The 27,580-nt window shown below is 42.1% G+C and overlaps 1 protein-coding gene across 3 annotated transcripts; it reads left to right on the top strand.

Annotated features, from left to right (window-relative positions):
- Positions 1–1,195: 1,195 nt before the first annotated feature.
- On the top strand, positions 1,196–27,093 carry LOC114565903 (uncharacterized). 3 transcript variants are annotated; one of them, XM_028594233.1, is made up of 11 exons: positions 1,196–1,503; positions 8,902–8,959; positions 14,599–14,760; positions 15,973–16,170; positions 19,291–19,449; positions 20,535–20,615; positions 21,219–21,375; positions 21,947–21,991; positions 22,450–22,917; positions 23,586–25,183; positions 27,018–27,093. In XM_028594233.1, exons 1-11 carry the CDS (start codon positions 1,442–1,444, stop codon positions 27,063–27,065), a joined length of 3,036 nt encoding a protein of 1,011 aa, XP_028450034.1. In that variant the 5' UTR covers positions 1,196–1,441; the 3' UTR covers positions 27,066–27,093. The 3 variants fall into 3 exon arrangements, with proteins under 3 accessions (XP_028450034.1, XP_028450033.1, XP_028450035.1); XM_028594232.1 differs by having other exon boundaries at positions 8,902–8,986; XM_028594234.1 differs by lacking the exons at positions 1,196–1,503; positions 8,902–8,959; positions 14,599–14,760; positions 15,973–16,170 and adding an exon at positions 17,135–17,176.
- The last annotated feature ends 487 nt before the right edge of the window (positions 27,094–27,580 follow it).

The raw sequence follows: 27,580 nt of genomic DNA, 5'->3' as shown, positions 1-27,580 counted from the left end.
AGACAGACAGACAGACAGACAGACAGACAGACAGACAGACAGACAGGAAAAGACTGTCTGTTCATCCTTATGGCTTCATGAGTTGTTTTTTTTTTTGCAGGGTCAGCTCCTCTCTGTAGAAGCCTTTTAGTACATTAGCGTTTTGTTAGCTGTTGTATGTCTCCCTCTAGTGTATATAATTTACACGTGTGTGCGTGCGTGCATGCGTGCATGCATGCATGCATGTGTGTGTGTGTGTGTGTGTGTGTGTGTGTGTGTGTGTGTGTGTGTGTGTGTGTGCTTACATCACCAATGTTACACAATCCAACACTTCTGTAATAAATACAGGGCCATTGTATGGTATTTCACATGGTATACATACATGTTTATAGATGGGCTAATATTGAAATTAATTTAAAAAAAAACATGGGGCCTAGTTATTATAGTTATAGTAAGTTATTATAAAAGGTTTTTAACACCTCTACTATATTTTTGTCACAATATTCTAGAAAAATGCCAGATTTAATTATTTCAATCAAACCAAACGAGTATTACTAATAAGATCATCATGGAAAAGGGTGAGACAGGCAGATGTATTTTAGAGCAAATGGTGTGCCATATTGTCTGTTAGAATTTTGACCCTGAGCTGCAGGCTTTATGCAAATATGTGACGGTAATTAAATTAATCAGTGGAAAGGGATTTACTTTCTCTCTGACATTCTGGGGATTTTAGGTAAGGCTGACATATGGTTGGTTTGTTTATCAGGACTGCTGGAACACACAATGGTGAGAATCAGGAAAAAAAGAAAGCTATCAAATGTATCAGTGTATTATGTGTCTGCAGTCTGTTCCTAAAAAAAAATGTAGCATGACTTCAGTCCTTTTTAATTTTTTCAAATCAAACTGAACTGGTAGATAAATGATGCAATTACTTTACAACAGGGATGCAGCAGAAGAGCAGCGCGAGACCTGCGTCAAGCACAGCAGAGAGCTACAACTGGAAACAGTTAGGATTTTCCTTTAACGTAAAAGCAACATTTTAATGAGTGTGGACAGAACATTGATGCCCCATGCTAAAAGGACAAAGAAATATCACATATTGGTGCATGGTATTTTACGTCTGTCACTTATTTTGTTAAATGCGCTGACAAGTAAATGCTAGAATATAACGCCATACATACGACCTGGTCTTATTTTGAAAGGCCAGACAGGAAGTCCTGTTTATCTTCTAGTTTGGCGATGTAATCGCAGCTGGTCTGACTGTCTGAGCTGCCAGAGCTAACGTGTTTTCACTCTACGCTCCGCTTGGTTACCGTCTCTAGTTAACGGAGACAAAGCTGAGAGTTGAAGGACGGTCCCGTTATCTGCTGGCGGGTTTACGGGCACTGCTGCTGCAGCACGAGTCCCCCTCGGTAACGGAGGCGACGGTCCGACAGAGGATGAGAGCGCGAGCACTGCAGTAATGATGCGTTTTATTCTGGACTGCCTGAGGACACCGAGAGCGAGAAACCCGAAGGATGAAGGGTAAAATTACCGTTAACGCTCTTCCAGAAATGAGGACAAAAGTAGGCTATTTTCTAAGCTACGTTCGCACGAGGAGCAGGGTTTCATCATTTTAAGGCGGTTTTAAACTTTTAACAAACACAGACGTAAATATAAAGCTTAATGAACCAAACATTCATTTGTGTGTGTGTGTGTGTGTGTGTGTGTGTGTGTGTGTGTGTGTGTGTGTGTGTGTGTGTGTGTGTGTGTGTGTGTGTGTGTGTGTGTGTCAGTCAGTGTGTCAAATATACGTTCACTAATCCCACCTAGCAGTGGCGTAGTAACCAAGTTCACGTACTCCAGTAAGTAAAAATTTTGACGTGCTTTTTCTTTACTTGAGTATCCTATTCCCATTGTATGCTACTCCGCAACATTTCAGCGAGAACTCATTTAAAATGACCTTCATTTCAGTCAGCTACAATGTTGCTGACACATGTATTTGCACTACTAAGCAAATAATATAAAATATAGCCCGTCTAAAAGCTTATACCAGGGGTCTTGAACGTTTTTTAAGACTCTTAACTGAAAGAGAGACGGAGCAGGGACCCCCTACTACATATATTGTATAAAATGAAGTTGCATATTAAACTGGGCCTACAATAACTTGTAGGGTGGCCTAAAGCCTTTATACATACCTTTTTTTTTGCATAGAATACTAAGCTATTAAAATAGCATAATAATTGTTGGCGTGACTTTATAAATCATCTTTAAACATGATCTGTTAAACATACATGTGGCACAGTGAATTCTCAGGATTAAATATATCTGTGGATGGCCTTAGTGACCATAGACCAATAGTAATTCTTTGAAACATAAACACATAATGAAAAATGACGCCAAAGTAATACCAAGAGTGTTAAAAAGTGACGCCAAGAGGCCCCGACCGAGCGTCAGTAGGCGTAATTGACAAGTTGAAAGTGAGAATGTGTTGGCATTTCTGTAACGTTACTGCGTTTGTTGTTCTTTATCAGCCAGTGTGACTCACTAGATGTAGACTGTGGGTGTAAGCCTGCCATTGGCCGCGTACTTCACACGCTGTTCTCTGCTTCCGCAATCTTCACTATCTATTTGAGAAGGGTCTAAAGGCCATTTGATAGTTGTGCGTAAAATCAATGCCATAGCCCCTCAGACCCCTCTGCGTCTACACCGTAGCCTGACGCGCACCTCTCGAAAAATGTAACCACACGTCGCAGCAACGCACGTCGCTCGACCGTGGCTTGGTAGCGTTGCATTTCCCCCGGCTCATGTCCTGGTTCTCCTTCTCCATAAACAACATGAAATCAAGGAGAGGGTTGACTTTTCCTGCTCCAGATTTCCCACCGTGGTCAGAAAACACAGGGGAGACACTTTGTTTCTCTCGCTAGGACTCTAGAGTCACTACTCGCTCAGAAACTAATCGCCGTCACTCTCTCACTTCTCCCTCGCTCTATCACCCACTCCCCACACACACACACACACGCTGGCTCGACTCACACACCGCCGCACAGGTATAAACATCAGGCCACCATTTACGTAGGCTACGGCGAGAGCTCTGCGTGGACCCTCCCCACAACTGTAAAACGGCCTTAACTCATAGACTAGGGGTGGAACGGTACACAGAAGTTACGGTTCGGTTCATACATCACGGTTCGGTTAGGTACAATGGAGGGAATAGCAAAACAATTTTTTTGTCTCAGGCTGTACCACCTACAGTAGTGTCATACAGTCTCTCCCCTGAGCTAGCTGCAACAGCCTGAAGTATGTAAAGGAAGATGTAAACAATAAGTACCCCACATCATCTCCAGACTCCATCTGTAACTTGTAAACAAAATAAGACAATCAGCTATAAATGAAAATACAGGATATCTTATGTATGAAAGTGTAAATTACATAGAATAATAAACCCCGACACACAGTCCTCGTCTTATCCACCACTCTCTCGCCTGTACTACTGGAACTGACTGGGAAACCGAAGTTTTCCCAAACTTGCGATCTTAAAGAGGCCGGAGGGTCCTCTAACGGCGGATTTTCACTGAATGCAGAACGTCCGCTGCGTATCTGCTCCGTTCTCCGCCGTACGTCAATACCCACCAGGTCCGGATTTGCTGCGGCACAGCTGCGGCCATGACTGACAGCTGTAGTCACGAGGACCCACAAGTTCTCACGAATTCACGTAGAATAGAACCACAAAACCAACAACAGTTAGTTTCCATCCAGAGGAGTAGAGGGGTAACAACTCTGTGCTGTGTTTTCAAGGTGTAGTGCAGGGAAATATGATCCGCCGTGAGCACGGTGTATTTTATTTAGAAAATTAACCGGTTTTTTATTCTGTTTCTGTGCTCGACTTCCCGTCCCACAATATCTGCCCTGTGTTGAATTTCTGCGGAGCTCTCCGGTGTCCCGCAAAAATAGAAGCTCTGCGTTTCTGCCCCGGAGGGCTGCCGATCTGTGCCGTAGTCGGAACGCAGCCGTTATCCAGTCAGTGGAAATACACACGTTGACTTTAATGGAAACCTCATGACTCCGCCACCGTTCCAGAGTGGATCTGCAGCCGTTACGCAGCCAGTGGAAATTGGGGGTAACTGTTGTGGGTCGTCACCACTCGCCATAGGCTAGGCTACTCGTCCTTAGTGCTGCTACCTCTGACTCACTCACTGGACCGTAGACATGTAGGCGGAGCTCCAGAGCTTCAGAGCTAAGGGGGGGGATGCCGATTAAGTGTCCCTAAAGAAACATGAATCTAACCGTAGTTCTGCATTACATTAATTAATTTGCAGTTTTATGTATTTTTATACCGTGTATTCTGTGTCAATTCATGTACCGAACCGAGACACCCGTACTGTTTCGGTTCAATACGAACACATGTCCCGTTCCACCCCTATTATAGACTGTATAAAGGTCTAACTGCAGTCTTGCAGGTTACATGACATGCCCATTTTACAACAAAAAATGTCTGCTTGACTACGCAACACGCCCGCTGAGATAACTTTATGGATTTAACATACTTAAGTCCCCTAGGAAGTGTGCTGGGCTTAACGGTGGAATTGCAACTGCTGTTTCCATCACATGATGCCATGGGGCCCAAAAAGACTTTTTCCCATAGACTTACATGGCAAAAGAGACGTCTGTAAATCAGTGGATTAATCTTTTTGAGCGTCACAACCCCTGCAATGGCTTGAATGTAACGGGCGTTCATTAAAATAAAAAGTTACGCACCAAAGCTTTAAACCCAAACCATGATCTTTTCTTAAACCTAACCACATAGTTTGGGCAAGTATACCCAACTAAGTAGTTGTGATGCCCGGTTTTGAGGGCGTGTCCTGTAGTAGGTGTGTCCTGTAGTACTGTGCACGCGTAGATAGACATACTTGATCTAATTTGCAAGGGCACCGTCGGTGCATCCTGGGCTTAGCGCTGCCCAAGACGATTGTGATTGGTTTAACGCTATGGTTTCCAAACTTTTTCACGTAAAGGACCCCTAAACTGACATAAATTAGACCACGGACCCCCACTTGATACGATTTCGTCCCAGGGTCCCCCATCTGATAGGATTTTTGCATTTATTTATTTTTTATTACAGAAAGTGTATGAAACCCATGACCAATAGAGCTAACGTTCTGGCATTGTTACTTATGGATGGGATTGTAGTGAACCACTAACTTCTGAGAACAGTAGCTGCAAGATGGTACACAGCGCAGTGTTCAGTAAACGTGCCAGGACAATTGATTGAAAGGGACTAAAAAGCTCCACAGAGCTGCATTTGGCTGATAATTCTTTTTGGCTTTGAAAGTACAAGCGAGCACTTTTACATCACACACGTCATTGCACTCAAAGTTCGAGTTCAACTGTCTTTTTTTAATTCGACAGAATAGCGTTCTATCACACAATATTCTCTTATGGACCATACATTATTTACAGTATCAGCACAAATTTTCCAATCTGGACATGCTGAAACAATATTGCCTTACAACTTGGCCTGAAAGTCAGTAGTGGCAGTAGCAAGAGCAGCAGGACTAGCTGCTGAATTAAATGAATTATAGACATTTGTGAAAATAAAATACCTGTTTCAAATAGTCATGCATATTTCAAATGAAAGCATTTTAAATTGATTGATGAAGTGATTCAGATCCATTTGTTTCTTTTAACAGATCAGAACAGTTGAATCGGCATACTTAACAACTGAAGCGTCTATGTATGAATGAGTGAACACATAAAGACGTCCTTGCTCCCTGTCAGTAACTGGGTTAACATCAGCACAGTTCTGCAGGCTTGTGTTACAGTCATGGACTGCAGCCCAAATCATAGTGACACTGTATCTGTGCAGTAGAAATTGCTCACACTGTCAAGCTCCGACTCAAATGGGAAAAAAGGGACATGCTCATGTTATGACTAATCACATGTTAAATTTGTGAGCTGTCTTTAAAACCCCAATGAGGTGTAATATAGTTCATTACAATTAATTTGCATACATTTTAGAGCTAAAAATGAGTAGTTGCTTAATCATTGGGTTATTCACTACAAAATATCTCCATGGATTCCTCGTTTGATTAATTTTTCAAGCTGGTTCCTGCTTCTCAAACGCAAGGTTTTGCTGCTTTTGCAGACTTTTTGACTTGTCCTAGGAAAAGCGTGGCTCTATTCAAGTGTTCAAGTGAGTGTGACAGCGAGCATACATACAGGCCTGGATGTGATGATGAAATCAGGTGATGCATGAATTTATATGAATGACATCTTTTATTTAACTACTTCAATCACAATAGTATATTGAGCACTGACCAAGCCTGATGTAAATATTCATATGAAAGTCAGAAACAAATCACACAAACTAAAGTGCAGATTGCAGAAATATAAAAACAAATATGTGGCTTTGCCACACTTAGTAGTATTTAGATTATTGTATTTAGATTATTGAATTATTATTTACTGTAATAAACATATGTAAACATGTGGATTGCACTTTTTAAACACTGTCTTTGAACTTTGCTAGACAGTTAAATAAGTAAAAATATAGTATATGAATATACAACGGTATATTTTTGTTACAGCGCACACAGAGGAGCGGCCTCCAGCCCCTCCCGCTCATGAAGTTGCGTGGCGCATGCATGACAGCGTCCACAACGTTGCACTTGCTCAGAGAGGCTATCGTAACGTTAGCAGTAGCATGCTGCTGGTGGTCTTGCCGTGGGATTAACTGTACTAATAAAACCGTTGAAACAACGCGGCCACGCTGCCAGTGTTCCCAACTTAGCGACTTTGTCACTAGATTTAGCGACTTTTCAGACCCCCTTAGTGACTTTTTTTCACAAAAGCGACTAGCGACAAATCTAGCGACTTTCTGCAGAAAAGACAGCCGACTTTCTGTAAAAAAAAGTCGCCAGTATTGTCCTGCCAAACAGTCCCCTCTCTCTTCTATTCTGTGACTGAGGGGCAGAGGAGCAGCCCCTCCCCTCTCTCCTCATGTGCAGTAGGCAGGTAGAAAGGGGAGAAGGGACAGGGTGCGGGGGCCGGTGTAGGTACGAGCAAGGGGGTAAGCGAGCGTCCACAAACCGTAGCTCCTATAGAGCCATTTTGTTGCTAACAAGCCATCACCCGCCGTTAGCATCCCATTGACTGCCATTCATTTTGGCATCACTTTGACAGCGAATAACTTTACATCTGAAGCGTTTAAAGACTCTTATTTGTCCATTGTTTATTTCTAAAGAAACACAACAATGTATAAAAGGCTCCATTACCTTGTATCTCACGTTATGGCTCCATAGCAGACGTTTTGTAAAAATAGGCTAACGATTGAGTAGAGGAATTACCGTACAGTACAGGAGAAGCTCGCAGGCCGTTTGGACTTACGTTAGATGTTTAAGTTTAATTACTAATGTTAACCAGCCTTTTAGTTAGCAATAATTAGCCTGTGCCCATGTTATCTCCTTACATATACCTACGCTCTCCGTCTCTGCAAGATTGGGAATGATTGAGATTTCTCTTGGCACAGCTACCAGAAGACTTGCAGCTTTCAGACAGGTTGCTAACTTCACATCTACGTCTTCAAGCTCAGTTGGAGAAATATTGGAAAAGTGCTTCCAATATCCTTCACTGTTCTGTGGAGCTGGTGCTAGCTACTTTCATTGGAAAAGAGTTGGCAACGCTGCACGCTGCTGTGAAAGCTCCCTGAACGTCATTTATCAGAGTTTGGTTGTTACCCCTCCGCTCCATATCTTTATAACGGAGCTAGCTAACCGGAGCTAACCGCTAATCAGAGCTAATCGTTGCTATCGAGCCTTCAGTTCTGCGTGCCTGTATCCATTAACTGAATGTATGTATCAAGCCCGAATAAAACCCTTCATTTTATTAAAATCTGCTCAAGGTACAGCGTAGCGTTAGCGTGCTAAGTTGATGCTTTCTCTGAGGAGTGCAGACTGATTTGCTCTTGCGAGTCATGTGACCAAATTGCAGCCTTTGCGATTAGGAAATCGCGTTTATTTTTGCGATATTATTGCAAATGCAATTAATCGTTCAGCCGTAATTCCTATTATTATAATTTTACACAATTTGATTAGATTAGATCACAGTACACAGTGATGAATAGTAATTGTGGTAAAATCATAAACCTTATAATAAATTCATGACATGGTGTTGATGATTGAAGCAGGAAAATAGAAGTTATACTGTTAATCATCTGGCCACATATATAAAATGCATTTGTGAATGATTATTGATTGATTGGTAAGGTATGCCTGTGCAGACAGCTGCTCTGGTGTGTGTGTGTGTGTGTGTGTGTGTGTGTGTGTGTGTGTGTGTGTGTGTGTGTGTGTGTGTGTGTGTGTGTGTGTGTGTGTGTGTGTGTGTGTGTGTGTGTGTGTGTGTGTGTGTGTGTGTGTGTGTGTGTGTGTGTGTGTGTGTGTGTAAGTGATGCATACTGCAGTGGCCAGTGATGGTGGGAGGAGGAAATAGAAGAGAAGGTGAGAGATGTGTGAGGACTAGAGAAGCAGCATGACGAGGGTAGGAGGGGAAAAAGAAAGGAGGAGGAAAGGCAATAAGGGAGGAGACTACAGGAGAGGAAATAAATTCTCTTATGGATTGATACTCTACTGCTTTAACTCTGACTCATCCCCCTCTCCCTTCCCATTCTCACATTGGTGCATTCTGCCTGTATGCTTTCATCACCCCGGACGCACACACACACACCCACACACGCACACACAGACACGTTTAGAGAGGCAGCTCCGCCTCCTCTGCAGTGTAGCGACAGCTAGCGAGGGCAGCAATGGAGGAGCGAGTAGTGCAGCAGGAAAAAATAGAGGGATCATGGGAAGGAGGGCATGATGCGGGGAAGGCAGACTGGAAGAATGAGTGCTCCCTCTCCTCCCTCCTTAAACACTCCTGTCTTTTCTGCTGGTCGTCTCCCAGGAACACCGACGTCGTGGAGACAGATGAGAGAGTCCTCGCCAAGGCAAACGAGATCAGAGTAAGAAGACCGCAGCACCTAGCGCTGGTGTGTGCATGTTTGTGTGTGTGTACTGTACATCAGGTTTTCATACATCTGTGTGCGTGGGTTTTGTGTTGGTATCCCATTTTTTTTGTTAATAGAAATGATGTGGGCGGGACATAAATCAGACGTATGTTTGTGCGTGTATGTATGGTGTTTCCAGTTTGAGACTCCTCCATCACTGCATTTCCAGTGATGATTTCATGTGATGTCGTGATGCTGTGAAACTAGCCACAGGCTGGACGAAGCTGTAGATATACATGGGCTGAGTGCAAGTCCGGGTTACCAACTGGGCAAAGCTCGGACCCTCAGGGTCCCTGAAGGCCCCAGCTTTACTTTCTGGTTTGTCGTTATTCGATACATTTTATTTCAGTTTATTAACACGGCAATGCTCACTGTACTAGTGATCATTTCTAGGCAGCTTCTGCTTTTCTACCTTATTTTGAGCCACTGTCTTGTAGCCAGGTCCATATGATGTACATATCTACATAATGCATATTCTTAAATATATTTTCTATTCTATATTCTATGAACTCCTAGCTGTTTTGCTTTATTTACAGGCATATGTCACAATATGTCTTGGCTTAACATACCATGCATTGAATACGTTGACATGCACAGAATATTCCACTATTATTATTAGTTCTTGTAAACAGTATATTCAGTTTGGACATTCTGAATAAGGCCTTTTTCCAGTTATAGCATTTTCCGATTAAGATATGTGAGAAATACACCGGTATTATTCAGGTTTTAGAAGCATTCTTTGGACATTCGGAATATGTGTCTCAATTGAGTATTTTACCGCAGTTTTCAGGCCTCTTGTCTGTTTATTATGGCTTACGGTTAGCTCTGTGCGTTGCTATGGTTGCTGTACACAAACCAACCAGCCAACAGTTTGCAAGGCTGCGGTAGAGATGCATGCCCAAAAGAAAAGACCACACCTCTGGTCAAAAGGAGAGACGCAGCTACTTTTAAACATTATTTTTAAACATTATAAAAGACTTGGGTACCAACGGGTTTTTGGATATTCGTAAAAATTGCAACACCAACCTATTCAAGAAGGTGGTTGAAGGAATGAAAGAGGGAGGCTGTGTTGGCACGGTCGAACAATTCTGCTACTTGTAGAAAACTTAGAAAAAAGCCTGCATGTAAAGCAGAGTATTAGATGAATATTTACTTTCAGTGTTTCGTGCGCCGCACTTTCAACACCGGCCACCGCACATTCCTTTCCGTTATTCTTTTTTTTTTTTTTTTAAACGCTATTTAAAACACGTTAAGCTGCATTTCCTTTCCCTGTTCTCCTCCGTCCTTCTGTTACTTGCGTCTCGCTCACATGCACACACACACACACACACACACACACACACACACACACACACACACACACACACACACACACACACACACACACACAGCCACTCTCACCATGCACACAGCGTCTGTCTCCATAAAGGAGAGAAGACGGCTGACGAAACTCACGAAAGGTTGGTATCTATCTCGTGAACACCTTTACACAATCACACATTAAAACGTGCTAAAAAAAATTGTTTTATTCTGAATACAATGTTGTCAGTGTGTTAAAGTAGGAGTCCAATTGCGCCCGCTTTAGAAAGTTAACTAGTCGCAAGTAAAATGCAGTTGGGTTGTCGAGGTCAAAGTCTGAAACAGAGCTGAACACTCCAACCAGTACAATTAGTTATGTTATTAATTTGTTGACAATATTTTCAGGCTTCAACCGGTGAAAGAAGGGTCAGGAAGAGAGAGAGAGATTGATTTGTTAGGCATTGAAGTAGGAGAGGAGGTCAGCATCCAACACCGTGTTGTTACGAAAATAAGTCGTCGAAGTCACGATACAACCCACGATACAATACTGATATCACTGGAACGTTTGTTTGCTCATATCTGACTTTTAGAGTTTGAGTTTTTGGTCTGAGGAAGTGAGATGCACATTTTGACACAAAGGGCCCTATTTTAACTATCTGAAATGCAAGTATCAAACGTGAAACGCAAGTAGCTTTGTGGGCGGATCTCGGGCGCTGTTGCTATTATACCGGCGGGATAAATGAGTCTTGCGCCCGACACAAATCTAAAATGGGTTGGTCTGAAGTAGCTAGGTGTGGTTTGGGCGTAACGTGCAATAAACCAATCAGAGCGTCATCTCACATTCCCTTTAAGAGCAGGCGCACTCGTTCCATGACGGATTGCTATTATGACGGCAGATTCGCTCCTGTTGTGCCCCTTCCTCCTCCCCCCACTCCATCTCCGTCCACCCGCTCCACCAGGAGCGCATTGCCACTCCCGGACCAGATCCCACCAGAGTGTCCAATCCCGCCGTAGTTCAACATCACGTCTCCTTAAGTCCTCTAATATTTCCTCATTTATGTCATGAACACATCCATGATTCATGGAAATGTTGTTTAAACACAACAAGCCACAAAGAATGCTGGGACTTTTTGAGGACTGTACTGTAAAATGCATACTGACCTATCCAAACACCTGAAGCGCATTTTCAGTAATATTTTTCCTTGTAAATATGTATGGTTTGCAAAAATGGGAACTGCGGCGTCCGTTTAGATGAGAGAAGTGTATGCGCGTTGTGCACACGCTACATTATGGCCAAGCATGCGCCCCTAAAATAGCATCTTAATAACGCACCACTGACTTTAGACTAGCACCACTGACTTTAGACCAGGTTTTTCCTGGTCTGTGGCAGAATTGTTTTCTGAAACTGCAAAATAGCACCAGGGAATGTTTGCGCCTGAACACGCCTCCTCTTTTCACTGAACCGCCCCTGGTGGCGCAAATACATTCCCTAATTTACCGACGTGCGTCTGTGGAGAGAAAAGTCCGCTGTGCGTCGGGAGCAAAATAGGAATGATACGGTGTACAAAGGCAATTGCGTTGAGTGCAAGATAGAACCCAAAATGTGTCAATCAGGTTCACAGGGTTCATCAAATCCGCACAAACTAACTGGCACACAGCAAGCCTGTGGAGGACAGTATCCCAGCTAGGGCTGGGTAACGAATTACGAACTTTTTAGGCACCGACCGAATTGCCTCTGAAGTATTGTGTCTCGAAAAAATGCCTCGTCAATACCCAATTTCAATGCCTAAGAGGAAATCTCATCAGCGTCAGTGAGCCAATAAGCACACAGCATGCTTCTACCAAGATCTAATAATGTCTTTGATTGGCTGTCTAACGTTACACTTCGTAGAGACAGGCAGGAAAAACTCTACATTAAGCACAGAGACAGAGCTCTCTGAAATATAATTAAAAATATTTGTGCTGTAATGTGTAATGTTGTAATTTACTTTTATAATATTGGAATGGTATCCAAAAAAAAGTATAGTTTAGGAACCGGTATTGAAGTCACGTTATTGGTATCGGTACCGGTATTGAATATTTTTAAACGATACCCAGGCCTAATCCCAGCATGAAGGGTACTTGTTGGTTGGTCCACTATACCTGGTGGGTACCTAAAGACAGCAGGATATATACCCAATTACAACAAGTATTTTTACAGTGTGGTAAGTAAAAGTACTTTCACTTAAGTAAAGGGACTGGGATTGGTGACAAGCGTACTAGCTAACAAGTTACAAGACAGGACTAGTTGTTTAAAGCTGTAGTGCGTAGTTTCTGTCGCCCCAAAAGAGAATTTCTAAGTAATGACAAAAAACTGTGGCGCGTCCACATGATACAGATAGAGGTGCAAAGATGAATCGATTAGTTGTCAACTATTAAATTAATCGCCAACTATTGATTAATCAGTTTGAGTCATTTTTTTATAAACAAAAAGTAAGATTTCTCTGATTCTAGTTTCTTAAATGTGAATATGTTCTAGTTTCTTCTCTCCTCTGTGACAGTAAACTGAATATCTTTGAGATGGGGACAAAACAAGACACATGAGTAGGCCTGTCACGATAACAAATTTTGCTGGACGATAAATTGTCCCAGAAATTATTGCGATAAACGATAATATTGTCATCGAGAGACCATTTGCATCTAATATAATGATAATGTCATAATAATATTAATAATAATAATAATAATAATACTACAGGTACACCTTTTCAAAGATCAATACACTTTTATTTCTAAAGAATATTTAACACTGGAACTAGAAGACATTTTAAATATCCACAATATGTCTTTGATCTCCTTTGGTATGTCATCTTTCACGCTGATGTACAGTTGTGGAATTGCCATTTGTGACACGTAAGTTCTCAGACTAGAGACTGTACTACATTTTACAATTATTTAACACTAAATATTACATTTAAATAATATATAATTAATAAATAAAATCTATATGTATGGCTATCTGCCACGTGGCCAGTAAATGTACCAAAATAGTTCTGTTTTTCAGTCTTCATTTTGTCGAAGGTGCGACTTCTGCTCCTCTGCAGGTCGGAGCTTCGTGGGTGCGGGCCGACACACACACACACACACACACACACACACACACACGCGCGCGCGCCAACTCTGACATACTTTCCACACTCCGTGTCCGCGGACAGCTGTAGGCTTGTACCGTTAATGTTCTGTGCATTGTCGGACACATGCAGCCACTTTCCTGAAACCGCTTGCGAGACTGACGAGTCTACAGCGGCGTGTATGTCCGAGCCCGTCTCCACAGTCTCCACCTGCAGGTTGTCAGCTGTGTGGTTTGGAATGAAAGGGAGAAAACGGGACGCCGAGTAACACGGTGGATATCGCTCATATACTTTCTTTTTTTTGACGGCGCCTTAACTGCAAAGTGCTGCAGGAAACCCTGCTCCAACTCTCTCGCTCTCTCCGCCTGGAGTAGCCTGCCGCCCACACCAAGACCATGCGACTGACAAGAGGGTTCACTCCTCGTTACGCTAAGGAACCGAGAGTGGTCCTCCAGTCTCTTTGGTAGAGAAAGAGAGGGAGAGATGAGGAAAATAAACAAGCATGCAAATGGAAATTATCGCGGCCGGAAAAATTATCGAGCTCATTTTTTTTTTTATCATGCGATAACTCGATTTATTGACTATCGCGACAGGCCTACACATGAGGACGTCATTTTTGGCTTTGGGAAAAACTGATCCACATTTGTCAACATGTTTTGACATTTTATCGCTAAAAAAAACGTATCGATGAATCGAGAAAATAATCAACGGATTAATCGACTATGAAAATAATCGTTAGTTGCAGCCCTAGATAGAGCCTTACATGAATGCGCACGCACCGCCCCCCTCCTCCTCCACACAGTTGCTAGTAGCCAAGGAGGACACGGAAGATTAAAAAAACATGATGGACTCTTCAGAGGAGGTCATTGTCTTTTCTGCACGGGAAAGTCACCTGACGAACATAGCCATTCTGAGAAACACAGAGAGAGTTGTGTGGAGCTGACTACCCGATGTGAGTGAGTCGAGTGTAGGATTCCTAAGGATGTTGTGAAAGAACATTTTGCCTCTGTGTGGGTGTGTGCGCATCTTCATGCATGTTTTATCATTCCTCATGCATTTCGAATCATTCTTACATCCTAAATGGTGTGTGTGTCTGTGTGTGTGTGTGTGTGTGTGTGTGTGTGTGTGTGTGTGTGTGTGTGTGTGTGTGTGTGTGTGTGTGTGTGTGTGTGTGTGTGTGTGTAGGAGCTGGAGAATGCAGTGGCGGTGGAGAACTTGGAGCTCCAGGAGCAGCAGTCGGACCGCAAGGAGCTGGAGGAGACTCTTGTTAAATTAGAGACACACAAAGAAGCGCTGTTGCAGCAAATAAAGGCAACGAGACAGCTGTGCTATGAAGAGAGTCAACAGGTAATGATGAACTGCTACTGTTCAGCTACTTATCTCTCACTGTGAACTGCATGGATACTTATTAGATCAATTGAATACAGTATGTATGTATATATGTATATATAACTAAATAAGCTGTTATATCTGATGTGCAGGTAAATTAATAATGATACCTTCCCTCTGAAAGCTGTTTTATTTTAGAGGTTTTGTTTCAGTCTGTGATGCACTTCTGTGGTCAGAGCAGATTTTTACAACAAAGAAATCATCCTTAATCATTCAAATCTATGTGTAATGCTGTTGATATTATTTCAAAGAACACTATAAAATTGCATTTCACTGGACAGTTCTGTTCATCTCTATTATGGTCATATTACCAGTACAGTGTATGTGACAGAAAACCATATGTTGATAATTATAATTGCTAAATGACTAGTCTGGCTCACCGGATGTACAGTGCTGGGACCTTCCCTTCCGCTATCTAGTTTGCAAGGGCACTGTCACTGCATCTGGTGGTTAGCGCTGCCCAGGACAGTTGTGATTGGTTTAAAAAGAAAAAAAAAATACAAACAATCCAGAGTTTTTATTCCCCCTATCCCAAAGCTAGATAAACAGTGGAGCCAGATCTGGCAATGTAAGACTACTAAAAGGGTAACTATGGGTTTTTTCAACCCTATTTTCCCATGTTTTTGTGTCTAAGTGACTGATGGGAACAGCAATCTTTAACATTGGTCCGGTATTAAGCAAGATCGCTGCAAGCTACAATGTATTAATAGGGCAATTGTGCAACTTGTATTTACTTTCACAAAACTGACAGGCTCAGATTATTATTCGAAGTGTCTGACAACAAAAAGAAAAGGATTTCTAAGGAGGTCGATCTTTCTGTTAAAGAATAAGATCCTTTTTTTTAAACATAAAAACACCCAAGAAATTGCGTTCGCTATACCCACCAGACTCCATGTAAATAAACAATAATGTTAGCATCGTAAAATACACTTCATTCAAAGTCGACAGAAACAAAATAAAACTATGAAAATACATTTTGGGTATTCTTTCCACTTTTCCAACCATCACAACTCTAGTTTTAGTTGAAATGAACACATAGTTTAATACTGGACCAATTTCAAAGATTTTGTTCCTTCCCACACAAAAACGAGAAAATAGGGTCCAGGTTGAAAAAACGGTAGTGACCTTATAATGATTAACAATCATTGACTCTCTGTCCTTTCTTGCCAGATCCTGTCTCTGCAGGCGGAGGAGGTGCAAAAAGAGAGCCAGGTGGAGGAGTATGAGAGGGAACTTGCCAGAGTCAGGTGGAGGCTGAAGAGGCTCCGAGATGAGGTGAAGCTGGCCAAGAGGAAGGTGGAGGAGGCTGGAGAGAGGGACACTCCTCTGCAAGACTCCATCAGGCAGTCCTATGAAGAGATCCTGCAGGTACAAGAGGACATGCATGTTCACATATGTGTGATAGTGTTTGTGTGTATCTGTGATAGCAGCAGTAGGCTTGAACAAAATCAATAGTAATTATAGTCTAAATGTTTTTCATCACTTCATATGTAAAATCAGAGGGAACCTGGGCTGTTTCCTCATTATGTGTTTGTGTTTTATGTTTTTGTTACATTTTCTGGATAGTAGTAGCAGTAGTAGTAGGAGTAGGAGGAAAAGGAGGAGGAGGAGGAGCTTAAATTCAGAGAAAGTAAACTACCACTTGTCATATGTTAGTAAAGTGAGTAAAAAGCTCAGGCAACACCTTTATCTGATAAAAGTGTCTTAAAGAAATTCACAGTTTAATCACCTGTAGCCTATAGTTTATTGAACAGAATCAAATCACTATCAGTATAAAAGCATCTCGAAGCTGGTTGGGCTGGTTCCAGGCTTTAAACTCTTTATAAAAGCATTTTCTGAAACGTCAATGGAGCAACTGAATGGGGGAAATCACTTCCAGAACCAGAGTGAGTTTAAAAAGTCGGCGGTCACTGTTGTGCTCTATTTCCTCTCACACAGGCACAACGTATTTGCTTCGTTGCCACTTATTCTCTGACGTCGGGTTGGTTTGTCCCCAGCTTAGGGAGGACACGACAGTAGTATGTTTTGTAGAGGTCGACCGATTCATCGGTTTTGCCGATTAATCAGCACCGATAGTTGATTGGTGGAACTATCTTATCGGCAAAAATCCATGCTGATAGTTTTTTCTGGTTGCGTCCGTTGCTGGAGCGGCTGAGAAGCGCATGCTGTCATTCATTACACATTACACGAGAGCTGAGAAGGGTCTGCTGGCATCATGCATTACAATAGCGGCCTCTAGAGGCGAAATAACAACTATCACTGATGCCTGGTGTTGTTTATTTTCGACACGTGTTACTGCGCGCTGCACGGAGAGCACATGCTGTGCGGAGAAGGCTGACATCAGATGCGCGTTTAAAGCATCGACAGCAAAAAGGTTTGTTATATCATTATAAAGTTATTCATTTGTTGAATAGATGCTGCATTAGTAGAGAAAGAACAGCACAACAGTATGTTTGTTTGCTTTCGAGGCTGAGATGACGCTAAACATTAGCAGTAGGCTAACTTACCTCAAGCGGTTAAAACACTGACAAAGATGAACGCAAGTCCGACCCAAATCGTCCATTATCCGACTAGTGGCTGCCGCTGGAGAATTGAGATGTGTAGAATCGACAGCGCATTCATTTTAAAATCCTCAGCGGAGAAACATCAACAACTGCCCGAAAGCACGGTACTAGCGTCGAGATAGAGAGAGACTGGAGAGAGAGAGAGCGTTATATGGTGGAGAGACATAGAGAGAGACTGAAGTGAGGGAGCGTTATATGGTGGAGAGACATAGAGAGAGACAGAAGAGAGGGAGCGCCGGCGCTAGAACAAAGCCGTGAATCGGAGATATAAAACGTGTTTTCGCCGATTCATCTCTAGAAATGCGACTGTAGCGAGCATGTCACTATCACTAACGTTATCCACATTTATATTTACACGTAACAAATGATATATCCAGCTTCAAAAAAGTCTAAAAGTCGGAAGTTAGAATGAATGCATTGTGCAAAGAGTGGTTGCTATGGAGACGATACACAGTGTTGAGTTCCGTTGCTCTGATTGGTTGTAGGTCTATCCAATGAATACAGAGGCATTTATTTCCCTGGTTCTGTTGGAACACGCCCCATAATCACAGCCCAATGGAGCGGTTTCAGACTCACATTCTGACTAGAATCTGAGTAGGACCTGTCAGGCTAGGTCTAAACCGTTCTACAGAGAAGAATGGCGTCACGGTTTTGAGATTTGGCATACATTTGGGCCTTTTTTGAAGAAATGTAAATAGTTTGTCCTTTATATGAATTATAATGCTCATTATGTTTATTTTTGCCCTGGATTACTCCAAATATGTAGGATAACTGTTTTAGACAACACACATGCTTGTGTAGCATTGCTGTGGGTGTAATATCAATAAATATGACATTATTATTTTGATTATTGGCAAATGTATGTATTTTGTCAACTGTTTTATCCAATATCAATTCTAAATACTATCGGTCGATTAATCGGTTATCGGCAAATACGGCCCAACCTAACTATCGGTATCGGTAAAAACAAAAATGTTTTGTATACTACCCAACTGCCTGCTGAGAGCATGTTAGCGATGGTGCAGCATTACACTTATCTGGTACTGTCAATTAGATGTGAAGGGACAAGAAAACTACTGCATGTAACCACAGCCATTACAGTATAAATATAATATAATTAGGGATGCACCAAATCCAGATTTTTGGGGTTTGGCCGAATCCAAATCCACTGGTTAAGATTCTGCCGAATCCGAAACCGAATACCGAATCCTACTCCCATCCTCAGTCCATTAACACAGTAAACACATTAATGAAGTAAACAATGTTGCACAACTCGTATTCTTTCAGATGTTTCATATGCAAATGTTTTAACAGCGGCAATGTTGTGTATTGTTTAGGGTCCTTGCCGCCACGAGACAAATCGCCATTGCAAATTGAACATTTAGCTGGACTTGAATGGCCTTCTTTTGACTGAAAGTACTGCCAAACACTTTTTCTGCTCACGGGTTGCATTTTCACTTTCTCACAGCCTACTGCATTGAACGCTCCACCTACGTAAACACCTTCCTGTAATCAACGGCTGCGTCATTACGGCGACCAGCGTAGCGCAAGCGTAGGGTTCGTTGGAACGGCAGAAACCGAACCCCGTCAAAAAGCCCAATATTGGGCCGAATCCGAACCCGAATCCTGGATTTCGGTGCATCCCTGAAAATAATATATATACTTCCATCTAGAGAGTCTCAACTTGTCTACCATTTTCTTCTTTAAAAGCATGACCACCCAGGGAAAGTCAAGTTCTTGATCTTTCTGCTTTTAATCAAGCTCAGTGGGCGAAGATCGCAATTATTCACAAAAACAGGAATTTGAAAACCATCATAAGTTTTGCCTTTCATTCTCATACTTGGAATGAAATGTTAGCAAGTGCTTTCTTTGGTAACTAATACCGCTGTTTCCTCATGACTCCTTACTCTTCCCTTCCTTGTAGGAGGAGCACACTCTGTATTCTCTGTCAGGAGGCGCAGTCACTCCAGAAAGCCAGCTAGAGGAGTCAACATCTCCTGCAGACACCACTGAAGATGACCCGCTGCCTATGAGGCCATGGGGAAGGAGCCAATCACTGCCTGCCTATGCTGACCTGATAATGGTAAATCACAGTAATGATGCTGAGTACTATCCAAAGCCTTTTTGAGCCAACACTGTAAAATAATTGGTTGTGTACGGTTGTGGTTCCACGTAGTTACACTATTAGCAGTTACCTGAAGTGACATTACTGGAGTAATCTCAGTTTGGCCTTCCAGACTATTTATTTCTCTGCCACAGACTGGGGATGTGGGTTTTGAAAGACATTGACATTTACCAGACAATAAAGGAAGTGTATGATTCAGTGTTTTGGATCTTGACCCATACAAGGGAGTAAGAACTTGAATTTAGAAAAACTGCCTGCTGCTTTGATTTAGACCACATGTGTCAAACTCGAGGCCCGCAGGTCAAATCCGGCCCCTCGCAGATTTTGATCCAGCCCGCATATCAATTTAGGTGCACAATAGATTTTGGCCCACCTAGTTTCGGTTGCTTTTTCAATGTTTTTGTCACTTTTTCGGAAGTTGTTGTTACTTATTCCGATGTTTTTGGCACTTTCTGCGACTTCTTCTCCACTTTTTTTCGACCTTATTTGCCGTTCTTGCCACTTTTCTCTCTGATGGCTGAGGAACTTTTTTGCTGACTTTTTTAGGGCTTTGTGTTGACCAAACTGAAAATGAGAAGACTATATGAGACATGCAACAATCCCGTCAAAAAATAAACCATGCATGTCTGGCCCTTTTGTGATTGTTATTTTTTCAGTGTGGCCCTTAGTGAAGTTGAGTTTGACACCCCCACCATTCTTTTGTTATATGCCTCGTGCAAGTCCCCACACCTATTTGTAAATGTAATACTAAGGGCTAGTGCAGAGTGTGACCTTTTGCATAATTGCATAATTTCATAGATCTGAGACAGATCTGGGCGCTGGTAAGATGGAGGGAAGTTTAACATAGTTTATTTACATGTACTACCAGCATTATTGTGATACAAAGCTGGTTGAATATCAGCAAATTATCCCTTTTAATATAATACAGGTGTGGTGTGACTGCCTTTATCCAATTGATCCAGTTGCATAACATTATTTAGAAAATAGTGTTCATGTTACAACTCGCTCACTATCTTTTCCTCTCTTTCTGGGTGGGTGACCAGAGGGCCAGTGGCTCGTCTTTCTGCAATAATCTAGCCAATACCAGAGAAGAAGCAGATGACAGCGGGACCAGCTCCCCAAAGGTTTCACTCCCACAGAACACCTCTCATTATGCACAACATTAATTATGTGATATATGCAACAGTGTGGATGCTAGGGCTGGGCAAAAATTCAAAATTATATTTTATCATCTTTCAACGGAATCATATCGTGATGAAATCGTATATCGTGATGAAATCGTATATCGAGATATCATCATATACAGTCACGTTGTCTAAATTGATAATAACAAGCACATACTAACTCCCATTGTTTCAGAAAAAAAATCTCTTTAATTTCAACCCTACAATATCGTCGCAATATCGATAATGATGTATTTGGTCAGGAATATTGTGATATCGGATTATCACCCAGCCCTAGTTGAGGCAACATTTAACTGCAGGAGCAGAGTGTATGACAACATAACTAGCTGGTTTGAAGACTGAAATCATAAAAGCTAATATGGTTTTGAGAAGTTACACAGTCATTTAATAGCATGATTTTTGAATTCATTGTCACAATTTATGAATTTATGAACAACCAATGTAGTACAGTAGTCTAATGTAGCACATCAACCAGCAGGGGTCACCCTTCAAATAGCATGTCCTCCTTGGTTTGGGATGCAAACACTGTGTTGTCATTCACAGATGGATAGATCTGACATAGAGGATGACCTAGAGGAGGGAGCGATCAACAATGAAGGGGAAAAAGAGAGAGAGATGGAAGAGTCCACTGTGAACCCAAACCATATCAGCCAACTGGACTTCTACCAAGCCAATCCTTTCGCCCACTGTCAGAGTGACCGTATGTATCAGACATGGCGTCTACGCCCCTGTCAGGCTGATAATACCTTTCACTTAACGACTTGGTAGCAACAATAAGTTTGATATTAAGATAGATTTGGTCATCCATATGTCACAAAACAAGTTCAACTTGTAAAATGGTTTATTTTGAGGTCTACCACTAAGTCTTCCAGCTGTATCAACTGCTACCAGACCACACATAAGAGAGGTGCATTTGGTCGTCAATCAACAAGAAAACAATGCAGGTCTTTGATACTTTGACATTTGTGACTGACATCGGCGATTGATGGCGACGGCCGATGGAGACAAAGCAATAAACAAACTTTTATACCTGAGCTTGGTTTTACAAAATTAATTTGCTCACCCAATCTCTGTGCCAGTGGTTTTGTGTGTTGTCTTGTGTGTTTACTGAGTCATAAACTCTATACTCCTTCCTCACTGTCAAAGACTAAAACATCTGTGCAAGTTGGTGGAAACAATCATTATGTGTGGTTTGTCCAGTCTTTATATCTTACCACATGTCTCATTGGTTGTATAAAATGATTTTCCAATTTCTCTGACTTGATTTGTAGATGACCTCTTCAATGAAGACCTGTTCCCTAAAACTGACTCATCCGGTGAGCAATAATACACCAGTTAACTACACTTTATTTTATTTGGAACTTAAAGATGAGTTAAGGTTCTTGTCCTGGACGTGTTATTCTTGGAGATCAGTTATATGACAAGTCAAAGTTGTATTTACCATATACTGTAATTATGTTGTTGTTTAAAACTCTGAATTCAAGTTTATCATAATGTATTGGATTTATTTACTGCTATTTTATTTACCACCAAAAATGTGGTGGCATGTAACCAAGTTAATTTACTCTAGTACAATTTTAAAGTACTTGTACTATACTTGTGTTTCCATTTTATGATTCACTGGAATTTAGAGGAGAAATTGTAAATTTTTTCCATATGCATTGTTATAGAGAGGCAGGCGATGTCCACAGCAAACTACACGGTTTATGTCATTCAATATCTCCAGATTAATACAGTGTAAAGACTTACTGCAGTGTCTTACCCTGTTTGCCAGGTGGATTCGCTTCGGACCCTTTTAAAGGCAGTGACCCCTTTGCAGCAGATATTTTGTTCCCAGATGTGAACATAGGCACTGATGATGGGGCAGGAAATGTTGGTGATGAGGCAGACACTAGTCTGTCCTGTGCCGAAAACAAAGCCTCTACAGGAACTCAGTGCTTTGAATCTGAGTTCCCAGATGAAGACAGCGACATAGAAATAAGCTACAGCCGAGAGGACCTGGACGCCATCGCCGTAGTTGACGATTCTTGCGGATTTAAACCCATTCAGAGCTCGTCAGAAGAGCTGGGACCGGAGCCCATCCAGGGTTGGAGGTCACACGGTAGGTATTCTATAGAATCGGACCCTAATGGGTATGAGCTGGACCTTGGCACCGTCTCCCCTCCCTCTGACATAGAAGAACAGAGTCTGGGATCTCTAGCTGGAGGGGCTACCACCGAGGCAACCGCAGGACTGGAACAAGGTAATTTATACTTAAATCCATACACACGTCCTGCAGCCTGGCTACCACAAAACGGGCTGCAATGTAATCCTATGGGGCAATTACGCACCATTTCAGTCGCCAATCTTCAGTAATGAAGCATGTTGTAGTTATCAAATACTCCTCCATTTGCAGCGAAGTCCGAATATCTGTGGTAAAGCCGACTGCTTCACATTTTTTTATACATTTCAAAATCTCTGTCCTTCTGGATGTGTATTTGTCTTTGCATTGCCATTTTTCTTTTGGGAAAGGTGTATCCTCGCTAAAGAGCGTGCTTTGTTGGAAATTTCTTTTTTTTTCTCTGAGAATGGTGTTCTTAAGTAAAGTTGACAAGCCTATAGGCTACTACCCATTTTAAGTGTAGGTCAAGTTACTTGTGGAGTGGTATGACAGAAGCTGGTAAAACAACTTGCATCTGACTTTTTTGTGGATCGTCTTTGACTTGTTCAAAACCAAACTTCTGAAGTTTTGTTCCCCGAGACATTGTGAGGTATTGGGTAGCTTAAAGACCAGCCAATAAATGCTCCTCTGATGGTCTCGATGATTTCGATTTGAAACTTTTCTCAAATTTGCAACAAAAATATGTCTTTTCAGGCAAGTCTTGCCCCTGATACTTCTGGCCTTGACCCCTCGTTGTTCTCTTCTCCTAGGTCTGGGAACTGGTTCAGCTCCGGCTGTCCCTGAGCTTGACAAAGAAGTCCTGATGAAACCAAATTGGACCGGCGACATAGAGCAGACTGTGTCTTGTTATGTTACCTCCAGTCAGGAGGCCGAGTTGGTTGGCAACATTGAAGAGGAACCCCAAAACCCTGCAACTCCCCAAAACTCAGTAGACTCCCAAAACCTCTTCATCCAGCCCGACACAGATCCCAACGGAGAGCTTAGTTTTGAGTTGAGCTATGAACAAACCAGTCAGTCTTCCTTTGACCCATACGGCTTTAAACTCAGTCCAGAACATTCAAGTCACACCCTCTTAGACCCCGATGAAGTTGAACTGAGCCCGGAACCTTCTGAAAACGATCTGAACTTTGACCCTGAGCCTTCCTCTTCTCAGTCAGACCAACTAAACGTTGATTGCTATGGGTTTGACATCACTTCGTCCCAAATGGTACGGGACTCTGATCCTTATGGCTTTAAGCTCAGTCCTGAGGAAGAGAACCAAGAGGTACCTGACCTCTGTGGCCATGACAACCAGGAGGCGATGGACCTTTGCACCTATGACAACAACGAGCAAATAGAACCCTGTTACTATAGCAACGAGGAAGTGCTAGAACCTCATACCCATGAAAACCAAGAAGTGCTTGAACGTTGTAGCCACAATAACGAGGGACTGCTGGATTTATGTAACAATGGAAACCAAGAATTGCTGGAACCTTGTAGTCTTGACAACACCCGGTTGGTTAGCGATGAAAACCAGCAATTCCTGGATCTCTGTAGTCATGACAACCAGGAGGTGGTGGAACCCCATTGCCTTATAACCAGCGAAGAACTACTGGAACCTTGTAACTATGGTAACCAAGAAGTGCTGGAACCTTGTCGCCGTGGCAATAGCCAACTGCTGGATTTCTCCAGTCCTGAAAATCAGGAAGTGCTGGATTTAGATAGCCATGGCGACCAAGACTTAGTAGATTTTGGTAGCAAAGAAAATCAGGAAGTGCTGGATTTAGTTAGCCAAGGCAACCAAGACTTACTGGATTTTGGTAGCAAAGAAAATCAGGAAGCACTAGTTTCAGGTAGCCACGGCAACCAGGAGCTCCTTGATCTCGGAAGCAATGAAAATCAGGAATTGTTAGACTTAGGTAGCCATGACAACCAGGAGGTGCTGGACTTGTTGAGTAAGGACGTTTTCCCCGAAGCGAACAATAACCAATGCATAGTGGAACCAGAGCTTGACGTCAGTTCCACCAACAACAGCTCAGACAGTGATGTGGCATCAGAAGACCTGCTGGGACTCGAACTCAGTTACTCCAGTATCTGCACTACCAACAAAACTAACACCAATACTGCCCACACCCTCAACATGGCCGTCGGCAACATGTCTGCCAACCAGGACATTGCACCATCCAATGCTCCCACCAGCCGCAACTTGTTAGAAGGTGATCTGGGCTCAGTGTTTGGAGCCGGAGGATACATCGGTTGTCCTGATGTAGCTGACGACCTCGAGCCTCTGGAGCGAAGGCAGGCAAACCCAGTAGCAGAGCCAGTACGACCAGTCAGACCAGTTAGGCCTCCTCGGCCCTCGCTCAGGGTGAGTTGGAAACCACACAGATGCAACTCACATATGGTAATCCTCTGAGTGGCCAGTGCCTGCATCATATTAAGCCTTGACCCCCCTCCGGCCCACTCCCCTAAATTGCAAATAAGTGGTACAGATGGACTAGTGAGTTGATTTATCATGCTTAATGAATGCATTCCTTTGCATGGGTTAGGGTTACTGTTAGAACTGGCTGATTTCATTGTTTTGTAGAAGTTGGTTCCTCCTTGTCACACTTGGTGATCTTTAGTTTCAGAGCAACACAGACATTATAAAGCCTACAACCACATTCATTTACAGTGCTGCTCATGAGTTTAGGAACCCATGCTAAAGTTGACTAAAGAGGAATAAAAAATCATATTTTCGAAATTGATCTAAATGCCTTAATTTTAAAAAAAATTATGAAAAATCCAACCTTTAAGGACACCAGTGTTCATCAAGCTCTAGAACCAAGGTGTATTTTTAGCCATGCTAGCAGTGTGGCTCAAGGGATGGCAATATCGTTCACTCTGTCCACCAAATTGGTTCAGACTAAAATATATAAAAAACTGCTCGATGGATCAAGATGACATTTAATACGGACATTTACGGTCCCTTGATTTCTTGACATTCATGTCCCCCACAAGATGAATTCTAATAAATGTAGTGATCCACTGATATTACATCTAGTTAGTACCATCATCAAGCTTTACTTTGTCCAGAACTTGGTTTATGTGATACAATTCTAATGTTGGCAAACTAACAAGCTAAATAAAGACAGTGAATAGGATAAATATTATACCTATTTAACATCAGCCGGTTATCAGCATCGTCGTACCATCATCTGAGCATGTTGGCATGCATGACGTTTGAATCTTCATCAAAAATTTAAAAAAAGCCACTTTTCTCCTACATGTGTGATTGGCTCAGCTGTTGACGTTGAAGTTATAATATGAGTAATATAACTAGTTCAAAGGTTGATTAATTGTCACCACACTCTTTAAAGTATGTACTGTGTATTCTACATTTTGCATATTGCCTGTAAAAATCATACTCCTTGGAGATGGCTGAGAATAGTTGGAAATCTGAACGTTTTAGCTCACGGCGGATTTGTCTAAAATACGTTTACTTCATTATTTAAGGTTTTGGCCAAGTTAAACATGAAAATCCAACATTATAACATTGGAGATATGACAGAAAACACAGAAATATGTGACCTTTAACAACTTTCTTTTTTTTTTTGATTTCTTTATTTAAAAGGGACAACACACATTAATCAACATGAGCACAAATGTAAATTCAATTTTATTTATAGTATCAAATCATAACACTTTACACACTCTATAATTTACAAAGCCCCAACAATTGCAATAATTCCCTCAAGAGCAAGCAGTGCGACTGCCAGATTGTCAAATGTGCCAGATTTAGCCATGCAGGCTAATTTTCATCTGCAGTCCCTGCAGGTTGACGGCTTAAACCATTAGATAAGCTACAAAAATACAACACATACTGTAAGCATAGACAAGTAAAATGACACAACCACTATTCCAGATCATGACAGCGGGCAGGTTGATGGCTTGAGAAAAACATAACACACGTAGCATATACAGTAGACAGTGTACAAGTGCATAGACACACATTAAGACACCTCAACAACACAGAAGCACACACAGAGACCCTACTGTAGCGACAAAGACAAACCCATTATTACGGATTATGGCAGCATATTTGATTAGTCAACAACCAATGTTTAGTAGATTTGGAGGTTCTGATGGATGTGATGTTCCTTCCGTATTAAATTCCTAGTTGTCATTTCTAATAGATCCCTTGTCTTTTATGTGTGTTTTAGGCCAAGGAGAAGGCTCAGTCCCAGACTCAGGGCGTCGACCTGAAGTGATCTCTCACCAACCAACACTAATGGGGGGTTACCATGTCAGCAGGGTTCCCATGGCCACAACGGCAACACGAGAGATGAAGTGAATGAGGAGAGAAGTAAGAGGACGGGTGACAAAATGGATACGGAGGGGGGATGGTATGAAGGAGGGATGATTAAATAGACAGGAGGGAGAGGTCATTCTGATGTTATATATATTGCAATAATTATTGTTTCAGATGTGTTTTTTATGTTTCAAAGGGACGAATTAAAGTCAGAATGGAAAGATAAGAAGTAGACTGACTGTTACCATTAAGGAAACCTGATTGGCTCGTGGCTTCAGTCCATTGTGCCCAGTCAGGGCTGGAAACAACTATATGAAAATGAACATTCTTTGAGGTTGGGCTTATTTCTTTGTGTTTTTACCCCAAGTGATGCTTGTTGATCAATCATAAGGTTGATATTATTTGTTATTTATTCACTATATCAGCTGCCAACTCTCTCCTGTGTCCTCCGAGTCTCTTAGTTAACCTTCCCAT

The sequence above is a fragment of the Perca flavescens genome, chromosome 12 (genome assembly GCF_004354835.1).
Source record: "Perca flavescens isolate YP-PL-M2 chromosome 12, PFLA_1.0, whole genome shotgun sequence".
Lineage (NCBI taxonomy): Eukaryota > Metazoa > Chordata > Actinopteri > Perciformes > Percidae > Perca > Perca flavescens.
Note: the sequence above shows the minus strand (reverse complement) of the source record. Positions and strands in the feature narration are given on the sequence as shown.